The 27,717-nt window shown below is 42.2% G+C and overlaps 1 protein-coding gene across 5 annotated transcripts in view; it reads left to right on the top strand.

Moving 5' to 3' along the window:
• The window catches only part of CDH12 (cadherin 12), a 799,528-nt gene that overhangs the window by 659,265 nt on the left and 112,546 nt on the right, over positions 1-27,717 (top strand). For all 5 annotated transcript variants that reach the window (XM_033935287.1, XM_033935284.1, XM_033935288.1 and 2 more), the window contains one exon: positions 21,695-21,882. In XM_033935287.1, the coding sequence (XP_033791178.1) occupies positions 21,695-21,882 (188 nt within the window). The remainder of the gene's footprint in view (positions 1-21,694; positions 21,883-27,717) is intronic.

Below are 27,717 nucleotides of genomic sequence, written 5' to 3'. Positions count from 1 at the left end.
TAACCTGTGTGAGAAAAAGCAGTAGAAAAAAAAAAGTATTGGATTATTTTTAGTCATACCTTTTGATGTCAGGGAATACTTGGGGATAAAATTATGTGGATAAAAGTAACATAATAAATGATGGCAGACAAAGACCAGCATAGCCCAAGAAGTCTACCCACCACGCCATCAAATTTCCTTTTGGATTATAACTGCTGTTTTCTCCCCCACATCTATGCCTAAAAGTATGAAAGCCATTTAAATTTCACGTGGAATGAAAATATTCTGTACTTTTTATACATCCTTTTGTAGTATACAAATCCTCCATGTTTTCCTCATGCCTTTTTAGAATGCAGAAGATCATTCTAGGCATCTACCACGCTTTCCATGAAGAATGATTTCCTGATGTTGCTTTTCAGTGTCCCTCCATTATGCAGATAAATGGCTTAACCACCACTATAGTGCCACCGAATATCCTTACAGTCTGCCTCAACACCATCTGAATAGTTCTTATTTTTAAATTCTTTATTTATAATTTTAACAATTGACAATCTTTACAAGTCAATAATAAGAAAAAATACAATGTAGATTGAAAATAAAAATAACATTCCAAATTACTTAAAGAATGTCTCCTTATTACAAAGTATAGTTAGTCCTCAATAATCAGAGACGTAGCTGAAGAAAAACCGAAATAAAACATCAAGAAAATTAAGTAACAGGCAAACTAAAGATGCATCAGACCGCCAACTTGGGTAAGCTCTGCCTCCGTCATCTGGATAGTTCATGGGTGGAGCAGCTAGCTATCTGGAGAGCAGTGATATTCAGAGTAGACTACTATCCATTTATGAAGCCGCTGCAAAACTTGGCCTTAATGTACCTGTATGCAATTCAGCCCTTTAGTACAAGGCCATTTTTTGTTTTGTTTTTAATTACCACGTCAGCACTTAACTGCCACCTATTTCAGAGGCAGTAAAGACTCCCGTGTTAACCATGCACAGATCAGTTAGGGAGCAGTCTTGTACATATACTAACTGGCTAGCACAGGAACACACCCCATCTCTCTGCCCGTGATATCTCCCCTAAAATATAAAAAAATATATTTGCCACATAGTAAGCGCATAAACATGGAAAAATTACTGCAGGACATTTGAGTATTTGTTTGTTTAATTATTTATATACCACTTATATCTTAAGCAGTTTACATTCTGGTACTTTATCATATTTCCCTATCTGTCCCGGTGGGCTCAAACTCTATCTAGTGTACCTGGGGCAAGGAGGGGATTAAGTGGCTTGCCCAAGGTCACAAGGAGCAGCAAGGGATTTGAACCCACAACCTCAGGGTGCTGAGGCTGTAGCTCTAACCCCTGCACCACACACTCCCACAATATGGCCTGTGTTAGGCTATTTTGCCCGTGTTAGGCATACATTAGCATCTGCCGGTCCATCCCCCTCCGATGTCACTTACTTGTTCCGGAAGAAGTGACGTCGGAGGGGGATGGACCGGCAGACACGGTCATCGTGGGACCTTCCTGTAACAGATCCAGCTGCGTTGCCGTTGATGCAGGAGGGAGTATTGCCATTGATGTGAGGGGGGCCATTGCCAATGATGGGGAGGGGGGCCTGTTGCCATCAGCTGTTCTAATTCTGCTTTCGGGCTGCCTTTTAAAAGGAGGTCAGAGGGCAAGCCGGTAGCTGCAATGTTTGGAGGGGGAGAGGAAAAGGAGCATGGAAGGATGGTGGAGGGAGAGAAAGGGGACAGGGTGGATGGAAGGGTGGTGGAGGGAGAGAAAGGGTGCAGGGTGGTATAGAAGGGTAGTTGAAAGGGGGCAGATGCTGATGGAATTGGTGTGCAAGGAAAGGGAAGAGAGACATAAGGGGGAAAGATACTGAATGGAATTGGGTTGGAGGGAAAGAAAGTGGGCAGATGCTGATGGAAGTGGGGGGAAGGGAGAGGAAAGAGTGAAATGCCAGACCATGGAGGTGTGGGAGAGGGAAGGGAAGGAGAGGAGAGAGATGCCAGACCATTGGAGGAGGAAAGGGAAGAAGATGAATGCCACACCAAGGGGGGGGGGGTTGGAGGGAGAGATGGAAGGGAGAGGCAGACAATTTCTGGAAGAGGCATAGAAAGAGAGCAGATGCCATATGGAAGAGGCAGAGAGGGCAGACAGTGGACGGAAGGAAGAGAATGATGAGAAGATGAGGAAAGCAGAAACCAGACAACAAAGGTAGAAAAAAATTATTTTTTTATTTATTGTTATTATTTATTTATAGTATTATTTATTGTTTTATTTATTTATTTTTGCTTTAGGATAGGGTATTATTGTAGCTGTGTTGATAATCGTTTATTAATAGAAAATGGAAATAAGATGATACTGTTTATTGAACTAATTTTAATACATTTTTTTTACTAATTCAGAGACCATAACTCCTTTCCTCAGGTCAGGACAGGGATACTGTACCAGCAGTATAGTTTACTGATCTGAAGAAAGAGGTTTTAACCTCTGAAAGCTAAGTGAGAAATGTATTAGTTCAATAATATGATGGGCACTAAATTTCCATGCCCCATGCCTCCTACCCATATGCAAAATATAAATTGGTGGGCTTCCCAAAGCCCTGCCAGCTGAAGATCTCTTCCTCTAGGAAGGAAGGGGAGTTTTGTTCAGAAATGTTTGGAGGTTGCATACACTTTCACTGGTATGCTAATCTTTGTTTGTTTTGAATTTTAAAATAAAATAAATAAAGTGGAAATAAAGAAGTAAATAAGAAAATGGGTAAATATATGAGGGCGGGGCATAGTGGGGTGAGGGTGGGACATGATTTTATGCCCTTTAACTAAAGGACCCCTGTATTAGATACCCCTCTGACTCGCCTATTGTTCCCATACCCTACTGTATATATAGTGGGATTTTGTTGTTTTATTTTATATTTTCCCCACAGTGATAGATGTATTGGTTTCTATGTTCCAGATTCCGATGTGCCCTTGAGTCAGAGTTAACTCTTGGCAAATACACGTTGAGGGACTTCCATCCCCACAAACACTTGTGGTCTTCTTGGCATGATACAGAAATGGCTAGTCATTGCCATCTCCAGAGGCATGCTGGGTTAAGTAACTTGTTCAAGACCACAAGGAGCTGCTGTGGGATATGAAACTGGACTGTCCAGTTCTCAGCAGGCTGCTCTAACCATTAGGCTTCTACTCCAGTCCATTTGTATAACATGAGGCTTATAACATAACATGAGGCTTATGTTATCCTATTGTAAACTGCTTAGATATATTTTGCTTATTGATGGTACATCAAATAAAACTGAGCCAATAAATATTGACCTGTTTGGTATTTTCCTGCAGGAAACACTTTGTCACCGGTAATATATGAGAATTAGAAGCAGTGGTAATTCCTAGGTCAGTGTGGGCCACAATTATCCTCTCCATCCTTTCTCCTTAGGATTACTAGATGTCTGGGAAAACCTGGACATGTGTTCTTTTTCAAGGACTGTCCAGGTGCCCGAATAGGTTTTGGTTTTTTTAAAAATGGGGGAGTCTGTCCAGGTTTAGCCAGCTCTCCCGACTTCCCCACCCACCTCCTCCCTGGGCCTGGCCACTGTGATTGAATCCTTGGGCAGCTGACAGCAGCAATGAAACAAGCCTGCTACCACTGGCCTGGAAGCTGCCTTTCTATAGCGACTTTCTGTTCCCACATAGTTGGGAATTGCAGAGGAGCAGCTTCCAGTGTAGGCCTTCAGTAGCAGGCTTACTTTGTTGCTGCTGCTTGCTGCCCAAAGATTCATTACAACAGCCAGGCCTGGGAAGAAGGTAGATGGGAGAATCAGGAGCTAGAGAGATTGTGAGATGAAGTGGTATTGGAGGAGGAGAGAGGAGGGGTGGGCCAGAGAAACAGCATGGAGGAAGGGAGGGAGATAAGCTGAAGAAACAGTATGGAGGGAGGGAGGGCTGGAGAAACAACATGGAGGGAGGGGGATGGAGAAGCAGCATGGAGGGAGGGCTAGAGAAGCATTATGGAAAGGAGAGAGTGCTGGAGAAAAGAACATGTAGTGCTGAATGGGAGGGGAGAGAGTAAAACAGCAAGAGAGAGGTTGGAAGGATAGAGAGGGGCACCCATTGGAGGGTGGGTGGAAGGAGTGAGAGAGAAAGAAAGAAGTACCCACAGGAGAGGGGTGTTGGAAAGAAAGAGGAGGAGGGTTGGAAGAAGGGAGAGAGAGAGAAAAGCAGTAAATGGGTACAGAAGATGGGAAGGGGGATCAAGAAAATGGGTGGTTTGGGCAGGGCTGTGGGTGGAGTGTGGGTAGGATCATGTGTCCTCTTTTTTTGTCTTAATAAGTTTGGTACCCCATCCCTCCATAGCTCAAAAAAGGGGAACAGTCAATTTTATAACTCGGTGTTTAATTTTAAGGGATTAAAGAGTGAACATAAGAATTGCCGCTGCTGGGTCAGACCAGTGGTCCATCGCACCCAGCAATCCGCTCATAGGGCAGCACCCCAGGTCAAAGATCTGTGCCCTAACCAAGACCAGCCCTACCTGCATTCGTTCTGGTTCAGCAGGAACTTTTCCAACCTTGTCTTGAATCCCTAGAGGGTGTTTTCCCTTATAAAGATTCCGGAAGAGCATTCCAGTTCTCTACCACTCTCTGGGTGAAGAACTTCTTTCCATTTGTACGGAATCTATCCCCTTTTAACTTCATAAGAACTTCCATCTCCGGATCAGACCTTCGGTCCATCAAGTATGGCAGTCCGCACACGCGGAGGCCCAGCCAGGTGTACACCTGGCGTAATTTTATTCACCCATAACCCTCTATGCCTCTCGTTCTCTCTACCTTGGAGAGGGTGAACAACCTGTCTTATCTACTAAGTCTATTCCCTTCATTATCTTGAATGTTTCGATCATGTCTCCTCTCAGTCTCCTCTTTTCAAGGGAGAATAGGCCCAGCTTCCCTAATCTCTCACTGTACGGCAACTCCTCCAACCCCTTAACCATTTTAGTCACTCTTCTCTGAACCCTTTCGAGTAGTACCGTTTCCTTTTTCATGTACGTGACCAGTGCTGGATGCAGTATTCCAGGTGAGGGCGTACCATGGCCTGGTACAGCGGCATGATAACCTTCTCTGATCTGTTTGTGATCCCCTTCTAAATCATTCCTAGCGGTCTCTCCAAGTACCGCCCCAGACATCTTGTATTCGTGTATGGGATTTTTGATACTGACATGCATTGCCTTACACTTATCCATGTTGAACCTCAATTGCCATGTCGCTGCCCATTTCTCAAGCGTGGTTATGTCGCGTTGCAGAACTTCACAATCCCCATTCATCATCACTACTCTGAATAACTTCGTATCATCTGCAAATTTAATCATGTCGCTCGTCGTACCCATTTCCAGATCATTTATTAATATGTTGAAGAGCACAGCACCGAGACCTGTGGCACCCCACTGGTGACACTCTTCCAGTCCGAGTATTGTTTTTTACCCCTACTCTCTGTTTCCTAGCCGCTAGCCAGTTTTTAATCCATGTGAGTATTTCACCCTCTATTCCATGGTTCTCAATTTTTTTAAATAGTCGTTCATGCAGAACCTTGTTGAATGCCTTCTGAAAATCCAGATATACAATGTCTACCGGGTCACCCTTGTCTATCTGCCTGTTTACCCTCTCAAAGAAGTGTAGCAAGTTCATCAAGCAAGATCGTCCTTTGCTGAAGCCGTGCTGACTGGTCCTCATCAGATTGTGTCCGTCAAGGTGATCAATGATGCGGTCCTTTATCAGCGCCTGTACCATCTTTCCTGGTACCGAAGTCAGACTCACTGGTCTGTAGTTTCCCAGATCTTCCCTAGAACCTTTTTTGAAGATTGGCATAACATTTGCCACCTTCCAGTCTTCTGGAATCCTTCCCGATCTGATCGACAGATTGGCTATTAGTTGAAGCAGTTCAGCTATAGTCCCTTTCAGTTCCTTAATGACCCTTGGATGGATGCCATCCGGTCCCAGGGATTTGTCGCTCTTAATCCTATCAATCTGCCTGCATACTTCTTCTAGACTGACCGTCAACCTTGTCAGTTTCCCGTCTTCGCCTCCAGCGTATAGCCTGTCGAGATCCGGTATGTTGTGCATATCCTCTTTGGTAAATATAGATGCAAAAAAATGTGTTCAGTTTATCGGTGATGGCTTTGTCCTCCTTTAGCACTCCGTTTATTCCATGATCATCCAACAGTCCCACCGCTTCCTTTGCGGGTCGTCTCCTCTTAATATATCGAAAGAACGGCTTAAAGTTTTTCGCCTCCTTGGCTATTTTTTCCTCGTAGTCTCTTTTGACCCCTTTTATCGCTTTATGCACTTTCTTAATCCCTTCTATATAGGAAGCAGCTGCATATCCACATGAAGAAATATTAAATCCTGTGCATGCATTCTCTTTGTGAAATGGTAAATAACTATATAGGTTTTTGACCCATCCAGCCCAAACCATGCCACTCGTTATTTTTACATATGATGGAGATCCAAATGAAAATTTGTCCTTTTCAAAAATCACCATTTACATATGTGAATTCTATCTCCTTGTGTAAATGCCAGAATTTACATATAGAAATGATGAATAGGTCTTCAGAATGAGCCCCTTTGTTTTGAATCTCTATGAGCTAAAGATTCTATACTTTTTTGTTCTAGACCAGCACACTCATCACAGAAGCCTGAGAAGCAAATTGACTATAGCATTTTCAAGCTTTTTTCTTTGCTAAAAACGCTTTTGCAGTTTTGTTCAAGGGGGAGGGGGTTAGTGATCTAATGGGCCACTTTAAAATGTATGATCCCTTAGGAAAGATATAAACCAATCCAATACCACTCCTTTTATGCCTATATCCTGCAAAGCTTTTATAAGTAACTAGCTGTTGCCCCGGCGTTGCACGGGTATTTAATTATAGCAATAATACTGTAAATGGATTCAAATAAAGATACTTTATAGTGGTGAATGAAATTATTTTTTTACAGCTTTATAAAAAGTACAATATTAAAATTATAAAGTGAAATATTTGACAAAATGAATACAATACAACTAATACAAAACTTGATTATAAACAACATTTTTAGTTTCACCTCCAGGAGCAAGAACATATACATTCTTGGGTGAACCCACCCTTGAGCAAGCAACATAGAGTTGTCCATGGGAAAAACAGGGGGATCTTAAATCCACTCCACAGTATGTAATAGTCTGTCCTTGTGATTTGTTGATTGTGATAGAGAATGCAAGTCTCACTGGAATTTGCAATCTCTTAAACTGAAAAGGAAGATCTGTTGGAATAAGTGGTATCCGCAGGATAAATACGGTTTCACCTTGTCCCTTTCCGGTTAAGATAGTCGCTTCAATTACATTGGCCAGTAACCTCTTTACACAAAGCCTTGTGCCATTGCAAAGTTTTGGTGGGTCAAGATTGCTAAGTAAAATAACTGGAGATCCCACAGCTTTTTACATTTATTCCATTGACTTGAATGGGTGAAATCTGATTTTCTGTTTGTAGCTCCGCCCACGTGTGCAGGTGGGCCGCGATACCCCCAGAACATATCACCCCAGGTAGTGAGGGATCTGCATACCAAGTTTCGTTCAAATCGGTCCCACAGCTTTTTACATTTTTTCCATTGACTTGAATGGGTGAAATCTGATTTTCTGTTTGTAGCTCTGCCCACGTGTGCAGGTGGGCCGCGAGACCCCCAGAACATATCACCCCAGGTAGTGAGGGATCTGCATACCAAGTTTCGTTCAAATCGGTCAAGCCGTTTTTGCGTGATCGCGGCACATACACACACACATACATACACACATACCTCCGATTTTATATATATAGATTGATTGATGATCTACCATATCAAAAGCCAAACTCAGATCCAAGGATACTACAAATGCCAAATTACCACAGAATTTTATGAAACCCCGCTTGTCTCAGATGAAGGTCATTAGTGGATTCTATGAAAAATCTGAATAATTTTAAATTAAATTATCTGTAAATTGTCATGTTAAATGCAAATTATTCAAATTTAAATTATTGTTTACAAAAGTCTGTCATTGTGACATCATTAACAGTAAGCTGGTACCCAGGACTGTCCAAATAATGGTAGTTTTACAGTACAACCATTTTTGAATGCACAAAAATCACTGGGTGGTCATGGCCAAAATTATGTAACTTTGCTGTGTTTAAAGATAGACTTGTTCTACTCCGCATATAAACATAGAATGTAACAACAAATAAAGCTGTTAAATTTTGCATTGAAATTCAAAGCGGTTGCTGAGAAAACAGCTACAATCTCTAGAGATTCACTTTTTTTTGTCTCACCATTTATTCAAAACTGGCAACTTTTTTAAATTCCCTGGTTAAAGTTAATAAGGAATGCTCCACTAAAGAGCAGCCCGTGCTTTTGTGTATCCATAATAATCATGCATGTAGGTTAGATTCTTCCCAAATCCCACGCTGATTTATTGTCTTATCATTTTCATCATAAAGGGCAAAGTCAGTCATTTATGGGTCCGAGGTATGCAAATGGATTTAATGCACTCCTAATGATTAGTGTGTTAAATGCTAAGAAGCCCATAGGAATACAATGGGCATCTTAGCATTTAGAGCAGTGGTCTCAAGTAGAGAATGACACGGGGAGCGATCCCCGCAGCGAACCGCTGCGTGGCTGCGGTTTGGCTGCGGGTTATGGTGACCTCATTAGCAAATCGCCGCAGACGCGGGGACAAATCCTTTCACCGCCCGCAAAAACGGTGAATAGATTTGTCCCCGCAGGCCAATGTCCCCCCTTCTAGGAATCGCTATTTACCTGTGTTTCACCGTGCTCCTCATTTGTCAGATCAACCCTTCCTGCCAATAGAACCCGCCCCCCCCCGACGATCGCCCTCAGCCCTTCATGCCGACAGAACTAGCCCTCCCCAACGATCGCGGCAGGAGGGTACCCATCCCCTCCTGCCTACCCCAACAGCCCCCCCGACGATCGCAGCAGGAGGATATCCAACCCCTCCTGCCAGCTCCCCAACAGCCCCCCTATGATCACTGGTAGGAGGGTGCCCAACCCCTCCTGCCGGCACCCCCAACGGCCCCCTATATCGCCAATAGGAGGGTGCCCAACCCCCCCCGCCGGACCCCCCCCCCCCAACGAACCCTCCCACCCCGGAACCCCCTTAGTCTTACTTTCCAAGTTGGACCGGACAGCTCCTCGCTCGTCTGGCCAGCAGGCCTGCCTCCGTCCAAATGAGGCGGGCCCGCCCCTCCCCTCCCCTGCCTAACCCACAGGATCCTAGGGCCTGATTGGCCCAAGCACCTAAGGCCCCTCCTATAGCGGGAGTGGCTTTAGGTGCCTAGACCAATCAGGCCCTAGGATCCTGTGGGTTGGCAAGGGTAGGGGCGGGCCCGCCTCATTTGGACGGAGGCAAGCCTGCTGGCCATACGTGTGAGGAGCCGTCCGGTCCAACTTGGAAAGTAAGACTAAGGGGGTTCCGGGGTGGGAGGGTTCGTTGGGGGGGGGGTCCAGCAGGAGGGGTTGGGTACCCTTCTGCTGCGATTGTCGGGAGGGCCGTTGGGGGGGGGGTCTACAGGAGGGGTTGGGTGCCCTTCTGCCGTGATCGCTGGGGGGAGGGGAGACTTGCAGCCGTAGCCGCGGTCACTATGCTAATCACGGCAGGGAGATCTTTGCCGCGATTAGGTACAGTGGCCGCGTCTACTTACCATGTAGGCTAACATTGTAAGCATTTAAAGTACATGTCGTGTTTGTTTTTGCATTGCTAGCCCCAGGGGTGGTGGAAGATTAGTGATTGAAAAATTGTATGAAAAATAACTATTTTAAATTTAGTGATCAAAATGTGTCAGTTTTGAGAATTTATATTAATTAATTTTTTCTCTGCGTGTTTTGTTTTTGTATAGTTATTAACTAATATTTAACTAAGTTTTAAAGTTTTAAAGAATGTTTCCTTTATACGTAAATAAAGAAAAGTATATAAAATCGTACCCGTTTGAGGCTTTTATGTATGCAGCGGTGACGGTGACGGGGCGGTGAATGGGGTTGCAGTGGCGGTGACGGGGCGGTGAATGGGGTGGCAGTGGCGGTGACGGGGCGGTGAAGGGAATGGCGGTGACGGGGCGGTGCAGAGGATGGTGAGACGGGGACGGGGCGGTGACGGGGACCAATTTTTTCACCGTGTCATTCTCTAGTCTCAAGCTCAAACCCTTTGCAGGGCCACATTTTGGATTTGTAGGTACTTGGAGGGCCTCAGAAAAAAATAATGTCTTCTTAAAAAAATAACAATTCTGCATGACGTAAAACTTTTTGGGCTCCTTTTATGAAACCGCGTTAGCGGTTTAACACGTGTAATAGCGTGTGCTAATTTGCCGGCCGCGCTAGCCACTACCGCCTCCTCTTGAGCAAGCGGTAGTTTTTCAGCTAGCGCGGGGGTTAGCGCTCGCTAAAAAGTTGCATGCGATAAAGCCGCTAATGCGGTTTCATAAAAGGAGCCCTTTATAGTTTATAAATCTTTCCTTTTTAGCTAAATCTTAATAATAATATTGTAATTTATAACTAAAGAGATACATGATGAAGAAACTGTTTTATTTTACTTTTGTGATTATGATAAACATACCAAGAGCTTCAAAATAGTACCTGGTGGGCCGCATGTTGCCCCCAGGCCACGAGTTTCAGACCACTGATTTAGAGGGTGCTAAATCTGCATAGCATTTAGCATACACTAATTATTAGCATATGCTTTAACTGTTAGTGTGCCTTTGCATTTGTATTAAAAATACATAACTTAAAACAAAAACATTCAAAATATGATTATCTATTAATATTAAAAAGAAATATAAAAGGGAATCAATCTAATATAATAAAGCCCTAAGCGCGCATGCGCACTCCCACCTGCGTGCTCCCATTTTCCGTGCGCTGTAGGGCACTGCAGGTAGGAGTGTACATGCGTGAAAATCCCCCAAGGCGGATGTCGGCTGTGGCGGCTGTCGGCGGCTGAAGGCTGCGGTGGCTGTCGGCGGCTGCAGGCCACGGTGGAAGATGACATGAAGGAAAGTGGCAGCGAGCCACAGTGTCTCCAGCGACCGTGTCCCTGCCTCTCTGTTTCCGGGCTGTGTTTTGTCCGAACCGCAGGAAGGGAAGGGGTGGGGGGAAGGGACTATGGGAGCTGGCCAGACCTTGGGAAGGGAAAGGGGGGGGGGTAGGGGAAACGCTGATGCTGCACAGGGAAGTGGTATGGGGGGAGGGAAATGGAGGAGGAGGGAATGCTGCTGTGGCTGCTGCACAGGGAAGTGGTGAGAGAGAAATGCTGCTGCATAGGAGGCAGGGAGAGAGACAGATAGAAAGAAAAGAAGAAAGACACAGGGGCAGGGAGAGACACAGAAAGACAGACAGACAAAGGGGGCCAGGGAGAGAGACAGACAGCAGGAGGGAGAGAGAGACAGAAATAAAGACACACAGACATATATTCTAGCACCCGTTAATGTAACGGGCTAAAATACTAGTGAATAGATAAAAAACAAGATTACTATTCATTGATTCCCTTTTATTCTTTGTAACATTAATAGATAATCATATTTTGAATGTTTTTGTTTTAAGTTATGTATTTTTAATAGAAATGTTTTTGGTTAATTTTGTTACACTAATAAACTTTTTTGGAAAAAAAATTCTTTATTTATTAATTTTATAATTTTTGACATTCTCATCAGTCAAAAATCACGAAAAAAAAAATGCAATGCAAAGAAAAATAAAACAAAATAGAGTAAATCACTGTTTCAAATCATATATATATCAAGTAAATATTATATTACAAAGTATAGTTATTCCACAATCTATATGGAGACAGAGCTGAAAATTAGCTGAAATTTATCATCAAAGAAATAACAGGAAACTTATAGATGAGGCTTGAGTGCCCTCAAACTATTCCTCTCTGAGCGGATTAAAAGAGACTGAAATCAAAGGTTAATTACTTGACATCCTTAGACAAAATGAATTTATATAACTGCTGCAGCTCATAGAAAACTTATCTGTTCTCTTTATATACCAAAATACACTTACAGGGGTATCTCAGGACAAAGGTTGCCCCTAACTTCACAGCTTGGGGGTCTCATAATAAGAAACTGCTATTTAAATGAAGATTTGAAAGTACCTGAGCCTTCCTCTCCACCTCTCTCTAAAATATATTACCTACCTAAAGGAGTTAGGTCTCAAAATCCCAATCAGCAGAATGTATCTTCTAATAGTTTGGATTTATCTAATTTCCTGGAGGGGTCAGATACTGAGACTCAAGTTCCTGCTACTTTATTGGTGCAATTTGCTGTTGATTCAGATAGGGAATGGATGTTTATGTTGTTTTTTTAAATATAAAGATGTTCCCTTTCTATCAAATAAAATAAGAATGTATCCAGACATCCTACCCAGAAGTGAAGGAAGCAGTTTCTTATAAAGTTGCTTTTTAATATTATTATGTTTATAGACTCCTGAGGCAGGGGCGTTAAGGGATGAAACACGATTGTGTCAAGTCTTTCAATTCAATAAATAAGATTTAACACATTCAGTCACCTTCGTTGTTTTTTTCTGCTTTCACGGTCTGTGAAGTGTATCATCTCCTGTGTTTCCTACTAGTGGACATGTGACACTATTCAGAACGGTAAAATTGATTTATAGTAGCATTTTTCATTCTAGAAGAGCTGTAGGCCTTGATGAACATGCAAATTTTGAAGCATACTAACAAGTCTCATTCTTTGTCTGTTTCAAATGCTTGGCCTTGGTGGCAACAATGGACTGAAGTGCTTTCCATATCCCAGATTACAAACAAGATGTGCAAGAAGATACCAAATGTGCAAAGTTACTTACTAGAAAAACAAACATATCTTTCTTTCTCTCTCCTTTTGGTTAATGTGACAGGAAAATCATGTTAAAAGCTTATTTTAATGTATTCTATCCTCTCATCAGTTAGGGTCTGTACAGAGCACAGTTTGTTTATTAGCTTCTGTATTTATAATGTTTCCTTGTTGAAATAGTCCAATTGAGATGTTTCTGTTCTCTCAAGATAGATCTGGCAGACGATGGTCATATAATTACAGAGTATATCATCACACATCTTGCTTTGGCAGAAATGAAGTTTGCTTCATGGCTTAGAATTAATCTGAATGGAACAGCTTCACGGTTGCTGAATTGTATAAATGATGAGATGCTAAGTCAGAAGTAAAGTCATTTAGCTTAAAAAAAAAAAAATCCCAGCTGAATAATGTTTAGTTCCCTAGATTCCATTTTAGTATCATACACATTAAAAGCACTCACCATTCATTTTGTGAAGATTGTCTTGTCTTACATAGCTGAACGTGTGTGTGTGTGTTTAAGACTAGCAATGCACCCTGTATTCTGTGCTCCTGTGCTAGTCATGCTACGATATCTTGCCAAGCAAGGAAGGTCCCAAAAATCAGATGGGCAAGTGCTCCGCTAGTCCCAGAAGAATGGAAGATGAAGAAGCAGACATTTTAGTAATCAGTTAAAATCCTTTATTGCAGAGATCATGCAAAAGGTGCCCAACAAGGCTATGTGCTCAAGACACACCCAGCCAGACAGGTTTTCAGGATATCCACACTACTACTACCATTTATTATTTCTATAACACTACCAGATGCACACAGTGCTGTACATTAAACATACAAGAGACAGTCCCTGCTCTAAAGAGCTTACCATCTAATTAAGACAAACAGGACAAAAAGGGGAGTCTGTACATGCTGCTCAGGTAGGGAATTACAAATGGAATAATAAGGTAGATAGGGTAGGGGACTATAAAGGAAATGACAGACAGATATAGGTGCTGTACAAGTGAATTGGGTTAGGACTTAAAGGCAGTTTAAAAAATGGACTTTCATCATGAATTTGAATATTGCCAGAGACGGAGCCTGACGGACCAAGTTTGTTCCAGGCATATAGTGCAGTAAAGTAGGAAGGATGGAGTTGGAAGTTGGAAGTAGAGGAGAAGGGTACAGACAAGAGAGACTTACCCAATGTGCGAAGCTCCCAGGGCGGAGTATATGGAGAGCTAAAAGAGGAAAGATACTGAGGAGCTGTAGGAGGGAGAGGTGGAGGCAATTTGGGGCTAGATGCACAAAACCATTAAGACCGCGCGGGTCACATGGGCTAATTTTTTTGTCCAATTTCCAAACAGCGATCCATGCTCAAAAGGCTTTCAATGCATTGAGTTGAATCGAATGTCTGTTGGAAAACTGGCTCAACACATGTGCAGAGAATCCTAAACAGCTGAGCTGCAAGGGAATCCCTGAAGCAGCCTCCTGCCACTCAGCTGTTCGGGGCAGGAATCCTTTTATAAATTATTTTTTTGTATGGGCTCAGAAGTTGTGCATGTGTACGACTCCTGGGATGTACCGGGAAGGGAAAGCCCATCATTTTGGAGTGGCAGGCATGGAGGAGGTTTGGAGTGTGTGGTGGGGACAGGGGGGTATCTGGAGGTAGGAGGGAGTGGGCATCTCTCCTGTTGATTTTTTTTTTTTTTTTAGGAAGGGAGGTGGGGAAGGGGAGGGGGTTAGTTGGGGGGGGGTCCTGGCGGGGGAGTCAGTTTGTGGGGGTTTGCGGCGGCAGAAGGGAGTGAGCATCCCTCCTGCCTATTTTTATTGAAGTGAGGGGGGTGGTTCAGTTGATATGGGGAATGGTCATGGCAGCAGGAGGGAGTGGGCATTCCCCGCCTCTATTTTGGTTTCGGGAGGCCTTCATCAAGAGGTGGATGGCACAGCACAACATTTTATTTAATGGACCAGATATTGTGTGTGTCACACACACACACAACATCTGTGCCCATAGAAAAAAAGATTAAAAACAAACAAACAGGCAGACCCATCGGTAACACACTTACTGACAGGTCTAGACCTGCCATTTTGGGGGGGGTCGGTAATACTGATCCAATTCTGGCATGCAGTGTTAGGCCATTGATCGGATGGCTGGTTTTAATTTTAATGACCTCATTTGCATGCCAGTATCAAAGAATGTACAACTGCATAGAAAACCATGTGGTGAACCATTTTGTGCATTGGTTCTGGAAATTTGATCAGTCGCTAAACCAGTCAAATTGGTTTAGCCACAATGATTAAATGATTGGAGACTTTAATGCATCTAGAATTTGGCTGAGAACTCAAGGTTAATCGTGTGAACTTTGTTGTAGAAGTATTCACACATAGTCTGTGGAGAAAGTGAAGGGGGGGTCAGAGATGAGGGCCCTTTCAGTAGAGAGTTGAGTGTGGCAAAGAGATAGCGAGGGTTGGAGCCAAGACAATTAGTCAAGTTGGTGTAGTAGTCATGTTTTGCAAGTGAAAAGGTGGATTGTAAAAAGTTAACAGGAATTTGAAGTGCACAAAGTCAGCCTGAATGCAGGATTTCAGTCAGTGACATTCTGCAGATTGGCCACTGGAACGTAAGTAGCAGATCTTAGAGGTTAGGCAGGGCTGGGGTTTGTCACTCTTTGCAGAAATTGAAATGGGAGGAGCAAGGGTATCAAGAGCAGAGGAGAGAAAGTATTATAGGAAGAGACTACCTCACTGATAAACTTAATAGACACAGCATAGTGTTTGAGAGGAGTAGAAAGACAGTGGTATGAAAGAGTGCAGGGGTCAATGGCCTAAAGATTCCTGAAAGTATGAGGATTGGTTGTATCTGGGGGGGTTGGGGGAGGGTGATGAGTTGTGAAGGTTATGAGATGATGTTCAGAGAAGGGAAGAATTGAGGTGGAAAAGTTGTCAATTGAGCAGATAAGAGAAGAGGACAAAATCAAGGCAGTGGCCATTCTGGTGCATTGGGGTACTGGAGCACAGCTGAAGATTGAATGAGGTTATTAGAGCAAGAAACTTTGAAGTATAGGATTCAGAGGTGTCATTAGCATGAATGTTAAAATCACCAAGGATAAGGGAAGAGGATGAATGTTTGAGAAAGAAGGAGAGTCAGGAGTCAAGGTCAATGAGAAAGGAAGATAGGAATTTGTCAGGAAGAAGATAAATGACCACTCTTCAGAGAGGTAGGGGAGCGAATAGAGTGGACTTTGAAGGAGGAGAATCAATGAGGTCATGGACATAAGCAAGTTATAGAGTGGATGGGAGAGGAGAGGAATGGAAATAAGATTGGAGATGTTGAGGTGTGATCTACATGAGTAGAGTGAGATGATTAGGAGGGCCAGTATTGGGGTTGATGTCCCCAGCAGTGAGCAAAAAGAGGAGCAGAAGAGTAAGGAGAAAAGTAGGAGAGACATGATGATGGTGATGCAGCTAAGATGCAGTCAGACAGGTTGAGGAAGACTGAGTGACAGGGAAAAACTGTTAAAGTCTTAGAGCTGTGAATAAGGTGAGCAACAAAAGGAATGATGCAGTGGTGAATTCAAAAGGTGGATAATGTAGACTTGAGGAATACAGTGATTTGGGATGGAGGGGGAGATTGGGTAAGGTTAGTATCAAGGGGAAAAGGTGTAATGTAGCCATAGACTAGAAGACGGAAATGACACCTGGAGTAAGGTTGAGTCAGGTGGACCAGGGGGGTCACCCTGGAGAATGCTGGGAGGAATCTGCAGCTGGATTGCAAGACCTCCATTAGAAGAAAGGTAGATGTGATAGGAAGGGTTCCTTGTATGAGGAGTGTTCAATAATTTATCTACCTGAAAATGAAAAAAAGTAGCAAGCGTGTTGAAACAAGTCTGTGCATGTTGTGACATGTCTTAGGGTTACTCGTGCAAAGTTGCAGCTCAGTGTGAGTCTAACATTCCAAGAGACAGGATGTCAGGAGAGTCCTCATGTAAATCAAGTAAGAAACTGCTAGATTTGGAGCACTGTTCAGTGATAAAAATTCTCACAAAGAAGGGAGATCCATGAATGCATGACTACAGTTTATGGTAAGTCTGCCCCATTATCCTACAAAGTAAAATTTTGGAGCAAGCAGTTTAAGTGTGGTAGAGAGTCCATTGAAGATGACCCTTACACTGGACGGCTTGTGGAAACAACTTCCCTGGAAATGTGCAAGAAAGTGGAGAATTTAATTTTGTCAGACAGACGAATTAAAGTTTCCTGAATATCTGAAGAAATGGGCATCTTGGCAGGTATGGTTTGGAAAATAATTCATGAAAAGCTGGGTATGTCCAAGTTTAGTGCAAGATGGATTCCAAGAATACTGACGCCATCTCAGAAGGCTCCAAGGCTCCAGTGCTGTCAGGAGAACTTAGAGATGCTCTATGAAGACCAAGTGTATTTTTTTAATTGTTTGATGACTAGAGATGAGACTTAGGTCTATCACAGAAATCCTGATGGAGTCCATGCAGTGGAAGCACAAGTCATTCTCCACCCTAAAAATATTCAAGACAAAAAAAATCTGCAGGCAAAGTCAAGACATCTTGCGGTTTCGAAAATGGACATTTTCTCTACTGGATTTTTAGACATCTTTTCTGAAACATCTAAACTCAGACATCCTATTGAAAATGCTCATCTATGATATCCTGAAAATCAGACTGGCTTGATTGGCCCAGGGACTGAGTTGAGAACCCCTTCTCAAAGCTGTCAAGAAAGTCTTTCACCTACAATCTTGTTTCAATATCAGTGGATAGGCAAATTCTGCAGTACTTTAGGAAACCTGCCTGTCCCTGGTGATTGAAAAACACAGTATTGAAGTACCACCCCCTACTAGCAGAAATGCAGTTGGATGAATCCCTTAGAGCACAGAAGGAACATTGGTCAATTATTCCAATGCAACAGGGCAACTATAGTACTCTAAACTAAAGCAAGAGTTGTGGGTTACAGGGCCATTCCCAGAGAAGTGCTACTGTCTCTATAAGTCAGACATTTATTTTTAAAAAACTTAAGACTCTAGTCCAATGTCGGTCCTCGAGGGCCGCAATCCAGTCGGGTTTTCAGGATTTCCCCAATGAATATGCATGAGATCTATTTCCATGCACTGCTTTCAATGCATATTCATTGGGGAAATCCTGAAAACCCGACTGGATTGGGGCCCTCGAGGACCGACATTGGACACCCCTGCTCTAGTGTAAATCAGGATAGTATGATATATTAAATAATTTTGTTAGGAAACCCCCCTCCCCTATATACTATAATATAGACTATCTGAAATCACATTGGAAGTAATTCTGTAAGAAAGTGTTTTCTTTTAGGTGCAAAGAATGTGTCTATTTAGAACCTATGGGGCTCATAATCAAAAGAAAAAAACATCTAAAAAGTGTCCTAAATGGCTACTTGAACGATCAAAAAGCCTGATCGTCCAAGTACCCATAATCAAAGCTGGTTTTAGACGTATCTAAAACCAGCTTAGGCCTTTCACCTGCCACTAAACGCACAGAGAGAAAAGAGGGTCTAAGTGTAGACGTCGTGGTGGTCTGGGCATTTAAACAGCTGAATGTAGAGGCAGGCCATTATCAAAAAAAACCTCCATTTGGACGTTTTTTTTGATTATGGACATTTTCCCTGCTTCTACTTTCAACGTTTAAGGCCTTAGGCCAAAAGGGGACTTGGACGTTTTTGTTTTTTATTATGCCCCTCCACGCTTTTTCACAACAGGTCAACTACATAGGTACATTTTTATGTACACACACTTAGCCAACCATAGAGGTGAGATAAATACTCTTGCCTAGATTGCTAAAAAATGCATTCTATAATTTATGCTAATATAATGGCTATATACTTTGCTTCAATGATCTCCATAGGCAAATCCAAGAAGAAACAAAAAAAAAACAATGTGGAGAAATGATGTTCCTGAGATGGACTTTATTAATATTGAAATAATATTAAAACTTGGCAAACCGCATAAAATCCTCTAGGACACAGTCCGCTGAAAAGCTTTGGACCCTGGACCCAACACAGTCCGTGTTTCGACAGAATGGCTTCTTCAGGGGTCCCTATGAAGTCCTATGGTAAGGATGCGTGGATAAAAATGTCATTCGAAAAGCCGAGCCCATGTCCTGCACACAGCTTTTACAGATCAGTTTATTTTCGACTGGCATTTTTATCCACATATCCTGACCATAGGACTTCATAGGGACCCCTGAAGAAACAAATCCACAAAGCATGTTGATGCAACCTCTAATTACAAAGCATGTTGATTAAACCTTTAAACCGTATCTTCAGAACGTGCATTCCGAGTGGTTATTATACCAACTGGAATCTCACACTGCATTCTACACTTCCCCCTCCCTATTCACGGTTTCGATTATTCACATTTTTTTCCCGCAGGCCTCCCCCCTGGAGAGATGCTCGTTAGCATCCCGCATTAAAAAAAACGGCCCCCTGTACTTGGATCGGGGCAAGGAGGGAGGCAGAGGGGGGCCATCAGAGGTGGAGGGGGGCCATCGGAGGCGGAGTAGGGCCACTAGAGGCAGAGGGGGGCCATCGGAGGCAGAGGCAGAAGAGACGAGCAGCTGCCCCAGGAGCACGGACCTTACCTGGTGGTCTAGCGGTGACGCGGGGCCAGAGCGATCTTCCTACATTCCTGCTCCGTGCAGAGCCTTGCTTGAGTTCCCTTGGTCTCACGAGACTACAGCAGGGGAGAATTATCTTTTCTTATCCAAAGAACAGTTAAGTCATAAGAATACAGTGACAAACAATTGGGTTTTTAGGTGTTTCTTGAATTGCATCCGATCAATACATTGTCACCTTAACACCAGCTATGCAGATTGTCATTGCTCTGGTGTCTGCACAGCAACCTTACTTCCTTGAGGTTAATAATTTTTTTTTATTTTCAAATCGTAAACATCTGCCTGGTTTATAGTTTGCAATGACTTGTTGAAAATACCACGGTGTTTGATGGATCACAGAAATAACCTTGTATTTCTGTGATCCTTGGTATACATTCCCAAATTTCCTCCCTCCCACCCTTCTATGTTCTGGTCAATATCCCGCCACCTGAGATCACGCACTCGATGTCCTTGTTCCTGCCAATGTTGTGCCAGGAGTGTTTGTTGGTTGCACGTGGGAATTCTCGATTTATGCTCATTTAGCCGAATATATACTGCGTCCAACATATACTAAAACACATGGACATTTTATTGCATATATCACATTCATGCTTTGATATGTAGTGCCTGTGTGTGAAATAATCTTTGCATCTTTACCCATATTGTGCCCAAACGCCATCCAAGTGCCATTGCTTTGCGGGTGGGCATTTCACAGCATTCTACTTTAAAATATCATACTATTCTGATTTATACATGGGTCTCAAGTTGTTTAGAATAAATGCGAAGGCTTATAAATGTGTTACTTTGCAGGTGGGTGTTCACTTTGGATGGAGTGTGGGGAAAATTAGTTATTTAGAAATCTAGGCATGAGTATTTGCATTAGCTCTATGGCTGGCTAAGTGCATGTACATAAAAACACCTATATGTATTTGACCTATTATGCACATTCAAAGTGCCATTGAAAGATTGCTGTGTTCTTATACAGTGGCATGTAGCTAGAATATTTATTTATTTAATTCACTTCCTGTCACGTTCTCCCCAACGAGCTCAAAACGGTTCACAGGTTAACATGCATTATATACACTTAGCGGGTTATAATTTGCCATAGTTACATTATAAGTTTTTTCAATACAAGCTTTTATCCTAACTCGTCATATACTAGTGATCTTATACAAATATATATATACAGTGTTCCCCCTGGTCATTCGCGGTCGGCGGTTCACGGTCCTGGTCATTCGCGGTATTTTCTGACCCCGAACCGCCGACAAGGAGAGGGCAGTGGGAGAGGCAGGAGAGAGCAACCGGAGCGCCACGAGTGCAAGAAATCCCGCAGCTCCTGATTGGATAAGGCCCAACTTAGTGCAGGAAGAGGCGGTCGGAGCACACCTCGAGTGATTTCCTGCACTCACAGTGCTCCGGCTGCTCTCCTGCTGCCCTCTTCAGGCTCCCCCATGAAAAAATGTATTTGCTGTTTTTTGAGATTCACGGGGGTTCCTGGAACGGAACCCTCCCAAATATCTGGAGGAGTACTGTAATATATAGTTTATAGGTTACAATTTGCCACAGTTACAGTACAAGATTTTTCAATACAAATTTTTATCCTAACGCAATACACACTGGGGATCTGGTAGCATGTATGGGTTCACATACATATGTAAATGGCTAGAATATTGCCATTTACATATACACTTGGGAGGTAATTCTTAAACTAGGTGCCCTGAGGCTGCATGGTAGGAGTCTGATCTATAGTGGAAGCTAGGTGCGTAGGCTTATTTATAGAATACAATATGTAGGCACCTGTATTTATACCAGCCATAGAGCTGGTATTGGTCTGGGCATCTAAATGTGGCAGGGACACATGTAACATACAGTATTTTGTAAGTTAGGTGTATAAATAGGAGCCTTACCTATGTCCTACCCATGTACAAACCATGTGTATACCCTACTTGCAAAAATGTGCTATTCAAGATAGTCGTGTGTTACATAGAAGTGCTTAGATGGCATACTAATAAATACGCTTCTATGCATGTTTATGCTAGCATTTTATACATTTACGTATGCATTGGGTACATAAATGTTAGTTCCCAGTTTATAGACTTGTCCTTCTCCTGCTTAAATCTAGGTGGCTCCTTATAGAATCACCCCCTCGGTGTAAGCATTAAAACACATCAAACACATCAAAATCAATGCACATTAATAGGATGTATCAAGAAAATGTGTTAAGGCACATTGCATATTGCTTATACCCCCCAGGTATCTTCCATTTGAAAGTGCCAGAATCCTTCACTGTTGGATTTATCGTTGGAAGGATCAGAGCCGTGGACCCCGATTTTGGGAAGAATGCGGAGATCGAGTACAACATTGTTCCAGGTGATGGGGGGAACCTGTTTGACATCACCACCGATGAGAATACACAGGAAGGGATCCTCATTCTGAAGAAGGTACTGCGTAAAATATCCTTTCACCATCCTGCAAGATTGAGTCAGGGTACTGGACTGTACCAAACGTACATTTATTATATATCTTGTTATTGAAATTTTTCATTTTAAAACATATACAAAATATACAATAAACTGAGCAACAATAATAACGTAACAGATGTCAGTATGAAGTTATAGTTCCAAATAGCTCAGTAAAACGTGAAAATTGTATATATAAGATAACAATGTAATTTTACCTAGTGATATAGGGCTCCTTTTACAAAGGTGCGCTAGCGTTTTTAGCGCACACACCGGATTAGCACGCGCTATAGCGCGCGCTACCCAAAAAACTACCACTTGCTCAAGAGGAGGTAGTAGCGGCTAGCGCGTGGCATTTTAGCCCTAACCCACCTTTGTAAAATGAGCCCATAATTTGTAATATTAAGAGGTATCAAAGCTTAGTTATTAATCTGAATACAACCAGTAGAATTAGATGTGCAACGTAATGCATCTTAAGGGCTCCTTTTACTAAGCTGCGTTAGTGGTTTTAGCGCACGATTAGTGCACGCTGCATTGCCGCACGCGCTAGACGCTAATGCCAGCATTGAGATGGCATTAGTTCTTGGCATGTAGCACGGGATTAGCGCATGTGGCAATGAAGCGCGTGCTAAAAACGCTAGAGCACCTTAGTAAAAGGAGCCCTAAGTGTACAAAACTCATTCAAAGGTGTCCAAATTTTTTCCCAGATATGTAAAGTATTAGATCTTTCTGCTGCAATTTTTCATATTTAGCATAAAGGCAGACATAATTCCACCATTTGTTGTAAACCAATTTACTGTAGAAAAATCTTTCTATTCACATAGGATTAACCGTAGTGTCAATAATATTAGATTTTTTTTAACAAACAAGCTTTCATCTTATCTAACTTGTTCTTCATACAATATTCACCACCAAATTGTATATCAGAGGTTCATTGTTTTCTATATAGAATCTCAATAGGGTTTAATGTTTGTTTATGTTTATTAAAATCTTTATATTCCGCATATACAGCCAAAAATGATCAAAGCAGTTTACAATATAATTCAATCATAATTATGAAAAGAACTCCATTTAAATAGAAAAGAAAAAAGGAAATAACATTTCTAACACATAATATCCTATAACATCCAAATTAATAAAATTTAATTTAAAAATTAATTAATACAAATTAAAAGTTATAAAAATGTATAACAAGCACATATGCAAAAATCATCTGATCCATATGTAAGAACATCTTTCTTACATGACCAGCAAGTTTTTTTTGTAAGTCATCTGATAATTTACATCAGTGTTCTTTAACCGTCGGTCCACGGACTGGTACCGGTCCACAAAAATTTCCTGCCAATCCGTCATGGCCCGAGGACATCAGGGGAGCCCGATGAGCTGGGTAACCTTGTGTCTCCCTCCTTTTTTTGATGCAGCTGACATTTTGCTTCCCCCCCCCCGAATAGCAGTGACTCTCTTCCCAGTAGTCACTCTTCCCAGCTTCCTCCCTTCCCCTCACAGCAGCTCTCAGTATTCTACCATGCCTGCAGCAGTTCCAGTAGCGTCAGCGCAGTGATTCACTTAGGCAGCCTTGGGGCTTTTGCCTAGTCGCAGCCCGCCTCGGATGATGCAACTTCCTCTTTCCTCAGGCGCGACTCATCAATGCTGCCTAAGTGAATCGTTGTGCTGACGCTACTGACACTGCTGCAGGCAAGTTAAAACACTGAGCTGCTGCTAGTCCGGGTAAGGGAAGGTGCTGTTGCCACTGGTTGGAGGTGGAAAGGGGAGCTGTTGCTGGTAGGGTGAATGGGAGTAGGAGAGCTGGGGGGGGGGAGTTGCCACACTGGACTGGAAATGGAGGATAGTGAAGGGGGAGCTGCTGCTGGACAGAAAAAAAGAAATAGAGAGCTGCTACTGGACCTAGAGGGAGGGAGGGAGAAGGAGAGATGCTGCTGGACTGTGGGGAGGGCAGTTGAGAAGGGAGGTAGAGAGAGTGAATTGGTGGATGGGGACAGTGGACTCAGGAAGGGAGAGATGCTAACAACAGGGGGAGAGCAAGGAAGGCATATAAGCAATAGGGTATGAGGCCTGGGCTCCGGGCAGAAAAGAATAGAGAGATGATGCCCAGAGAAGAAGAGATGCTGTGCATGGAGAATAGGGACAGACACAGAGGGGGATGGAGAAGGGATAGGGGCACAGAAGGGCAATACTGATCACATGGGTAAAAAGGGACAAGGACGCAGAGTGTAGTTGCTAGACAGGGATAGATAGAGATGCAGAGGGACGATATACATTGGAATGATATGTAGAAAATTTAAATAATGTTAGTTACTATAAATTTAAATTGTTGTTTAATTACTAAATAAAAATACTATCTACATTGGTTTTTATTTCAGTCTTAATAGTTTCCTGGTCCACAAAATAATTATTTTATTTTCGCTGGTCCATAGGTGTAAAAAGGTTGAAGAACACTGGTTAGATAGTTTTAAAAAGAGTCCAATATGCTTTATACATAATGAAGAAAGTAGATTGGGTTATGCTTGTCGAACACTAGGCTTTGAAAAAGAGAAATCCATGTATATTCCCATTGTGCCTCTGACTAGAGAATGACACGGGAACAAATTTTTCCCCGTCCTTTCGGCAACTCATTTTCCTATCCCCACCCCATTCCTGCAAGCTCTGTCCTCATCTGCACAAGCTTCAAACACTTTAAAATCATAAGTGTTTGAGGCTTGTGTGGTTAAAGTAGAGTTTGCAGGAATGAGGCAGAGACAGGGATAGTGACAAAACTCATGGGGATGGAGAAATTGAGTTCCAGCAGGAATGGGGACAAATTTGTCCTCGTGTCATTCTCTACCTCTGTCATATGAGTTCTGAGTTCATTTTCCCATATAGATTATATTCCATAGTTATATTTGTATCTACGTTCCTTTAAGTGTTTGTACCATTTGGAAGCTATGACTTTTTTTAATAGTAAGGATAAACTTAACATGCAGGAGGACACTGTACTTGTTCTTCCATTAGCCATTTAGGGGGAAATTCTGTAAATGGTATCTAAAAAGATAGGCGTCTATCTTTTGTCAATCACACTTAAGCGCATATTACAAAATCATGTCTAACTTAAAACTTGGTCACCTGTAATGTAGGTCAGAGATTTAAAGGTGTACAGGCCCCAATTCTATAAAGGACGCCTAAATCCCACCTAACACTGAGCGGGACTTAGGCGTCCAAACTAAGTGGTTAATGAGCCATTTAAGGGTCTTAACAAGCAATAATTGGCACATGGACGCCAAAGGATGTAAACGTTACTTTATAGGCGTGTTCACAATTTCATGGACACCCATTGGGAAAACTCATGCCTAATGGAATAGGTGATGGCGTGGAATAGGTGAGGCTTCAATATGGGTGTCCTTCGATTCATTTGCATAATGCTGAGCGTCCTAGGGCGTCCATCTCATGCCTACATTGTAGGCAAATGAAAACCAGGTCTACTTTTGAGCATAGTTTGGGCTTCACATAGGCATCTATCACCCAATTCTTTTTTTTTCAATTATGAGCTAGTTAAAGCTCATAATTCAAGCCAATTTACTAATTAAATTAGGCACCTCTTCTAGAATTTTCCCCTTAGAGCTCTGTCTTAATATAAAAGCTATAGGATAGTCATTAAAGCTGGAGAAGTTGTTGTTAGTTTGAATTATGACAATGGCAAACATTCTAGTATTGTCACAAGATAGCCTTCCATTTTGATCAGGATGAATTAAATTTGGTAACACTTATACTTTGGAGTCTATTCGCTAAAATGTTTGCATACAATTTTGCATCCACATTTATCAGTGATAATGGTCTTTAGTTCTGAACTTGTGAGTATTTTTATCTGGTTTGATAACACAATGATCATAGTTTATGTGAAAGTACCATATACCTGGCCTGTTTGGATTAGATATTTAAAGAAACCTAGTAAGTGTGGTCAAAGACAGTGGAATACAGTTTTGTTTGGGGGGTAAAAACTCCACTTGAGACCCTGCCCCAGACCCTATCTCCATAATAATAGTACTAATTGTAATGCCATTTCTTCCATTCATTTTTCATATACAGACAATATGATCGTATTAATACATAATGGTAACCACAAAATTTAAGTACACAAAGCACACGCTTTTTCCCCTCTCTATCCCTGCACAGCATTTCTTCCTCTCTATCCTCCATCCCCATGTGCAACATGTTTCCCTCTCTTTTACTGTATTCTTTTACTGTATTCCCTTTCTGCAAAGGGAATGGGTAAAGAGAGAGAGAGAAGGATCTAGGGTGCATCTCTCCTACCCCCTCTACTGCCATATCCAACATTTATCTCTCTCTCATCCTCTAGACTGTGTGCTGCTTCTTTCACCCCTGCCCACCAGTCTCATGCCCAGCCCCCATAAGCCTTCCTTCTGATGTCAGAGGGAGTTTTCCACTGATGTCAGAGGGAAGACTTCTGGATCAGCTGCCCATGGCTTTGTGAAGAAGTTTGGCTGGAAGGAAGGAGGAGAAGGCCTATGTGGATTCTGTGCCAATGTTTGGGGAGGCGATGGCTCCCATGCACCCCCCACCCTCCCCATTTCTGATGCCTACAAGTGTGGAGTATGATACTAGGATATATTTAAAAGACTGATATAATTCAGATGGTAGACCATCTGTGCCAGATTTCTTTTCTTTTTTTTATAGCCATGCTATCTAAGGCTGTAATTATTTCTTTACCAATGTTCTTTACAATAACGCTTTTTCTTTTAATTTTTGATGCTCTAAATTTTCTAATAAAAGAACTGGATCTGTATTACCTACTATTTCAGAAGTATATAATAAATTGTAAAATCAGTGAGAGCAATATAATATATCAACATCTGTCAAAATCTTACTATTATTATCTGTGATATTAGATATATGTGTCTTATTTGACTTAAATGTAAGATATTTTGCTAACTAGTTGCATAATATTGAACATATTCCATAAAAATCAGATTATTTGCAGTTTTGCTTAATGCAACAATATATGCATATTGCACATCAAGAAGTGATTTTAAAATATTAATATCTGATGGATATTCCTTATGTATTGTATTCAATGCAAAATTTCCTTGATATTCTATTCTTATTTGTGAAGTTCCTTATTTCTTACTTTTTTATTATTTGCAATACAGGAGATGATACTTCCCATAATATAGGGCTCCTTTTACAAAGGTACACTGGCGTTTTTAGCACACATACTGGAATAGCACATGCTATAGCACGCGCTAGCCAAAAAACTACCGCCTGCTTAAGAGGAGGCGGTAGCGTCTTGCGCACACGGCATTTTAGCGTGCGCTATTTCGTGCGTTAAGGCCCTAACGCACCTTTGAAAAAGGAACCCATAGTCTTTCGGGAGCTGATTCTATAAGTGGCACATGAAACAGCAGGCACCTAGAAAAATGGCATCTGCTACGTGTCAATCACAGGGTTTTAATTGCCTACATTTAATGGCCTACATTTCCGGTACCTAGGTTCACCATGGAATCACTGTTAGCGGTGCTTAATGATGCCTAAAGCCAACTCTGCCCTTAAATATGCCTAGTTGCGAAGACCAATAACTATCAACCAATTGCGCATTTACCCTCTTGCCAAAGTCACAGGAAAGCTGGATTTTAATCAACTCTTGAATTTTGCGGAAAAAAACAATGTTCTCCAAACTGGATTTCAAGCACATCACTCAACCGAACTATCATTAATAGGCCTAACACCACTATCCTTTATTTCAAAGGCCACCGTAAATCATCTCTTCTGATATCTCTTTACCTTACATCCATGGCAGGATTAATT

The sequence above is a fragment of the Geotrypetes seraphini genome, chromosome 2 (genome assembly GCF_902459505.1).
Source record: "Geotrypetes seraphini chromosome 2, aGeoSer1.1, whole genome shotgun sequence".
Taxonomy (NCBI): domain Eukaryota; kingdom Metazoa; phylum Chordata; class Amphibia; order Gymnophiona; family Dermophiidae; genus Geotrypetes; species Geotrypetes seraphini.
This window is presented reverse-complemented; position numbering and strand designations above follow the sequence as displayed.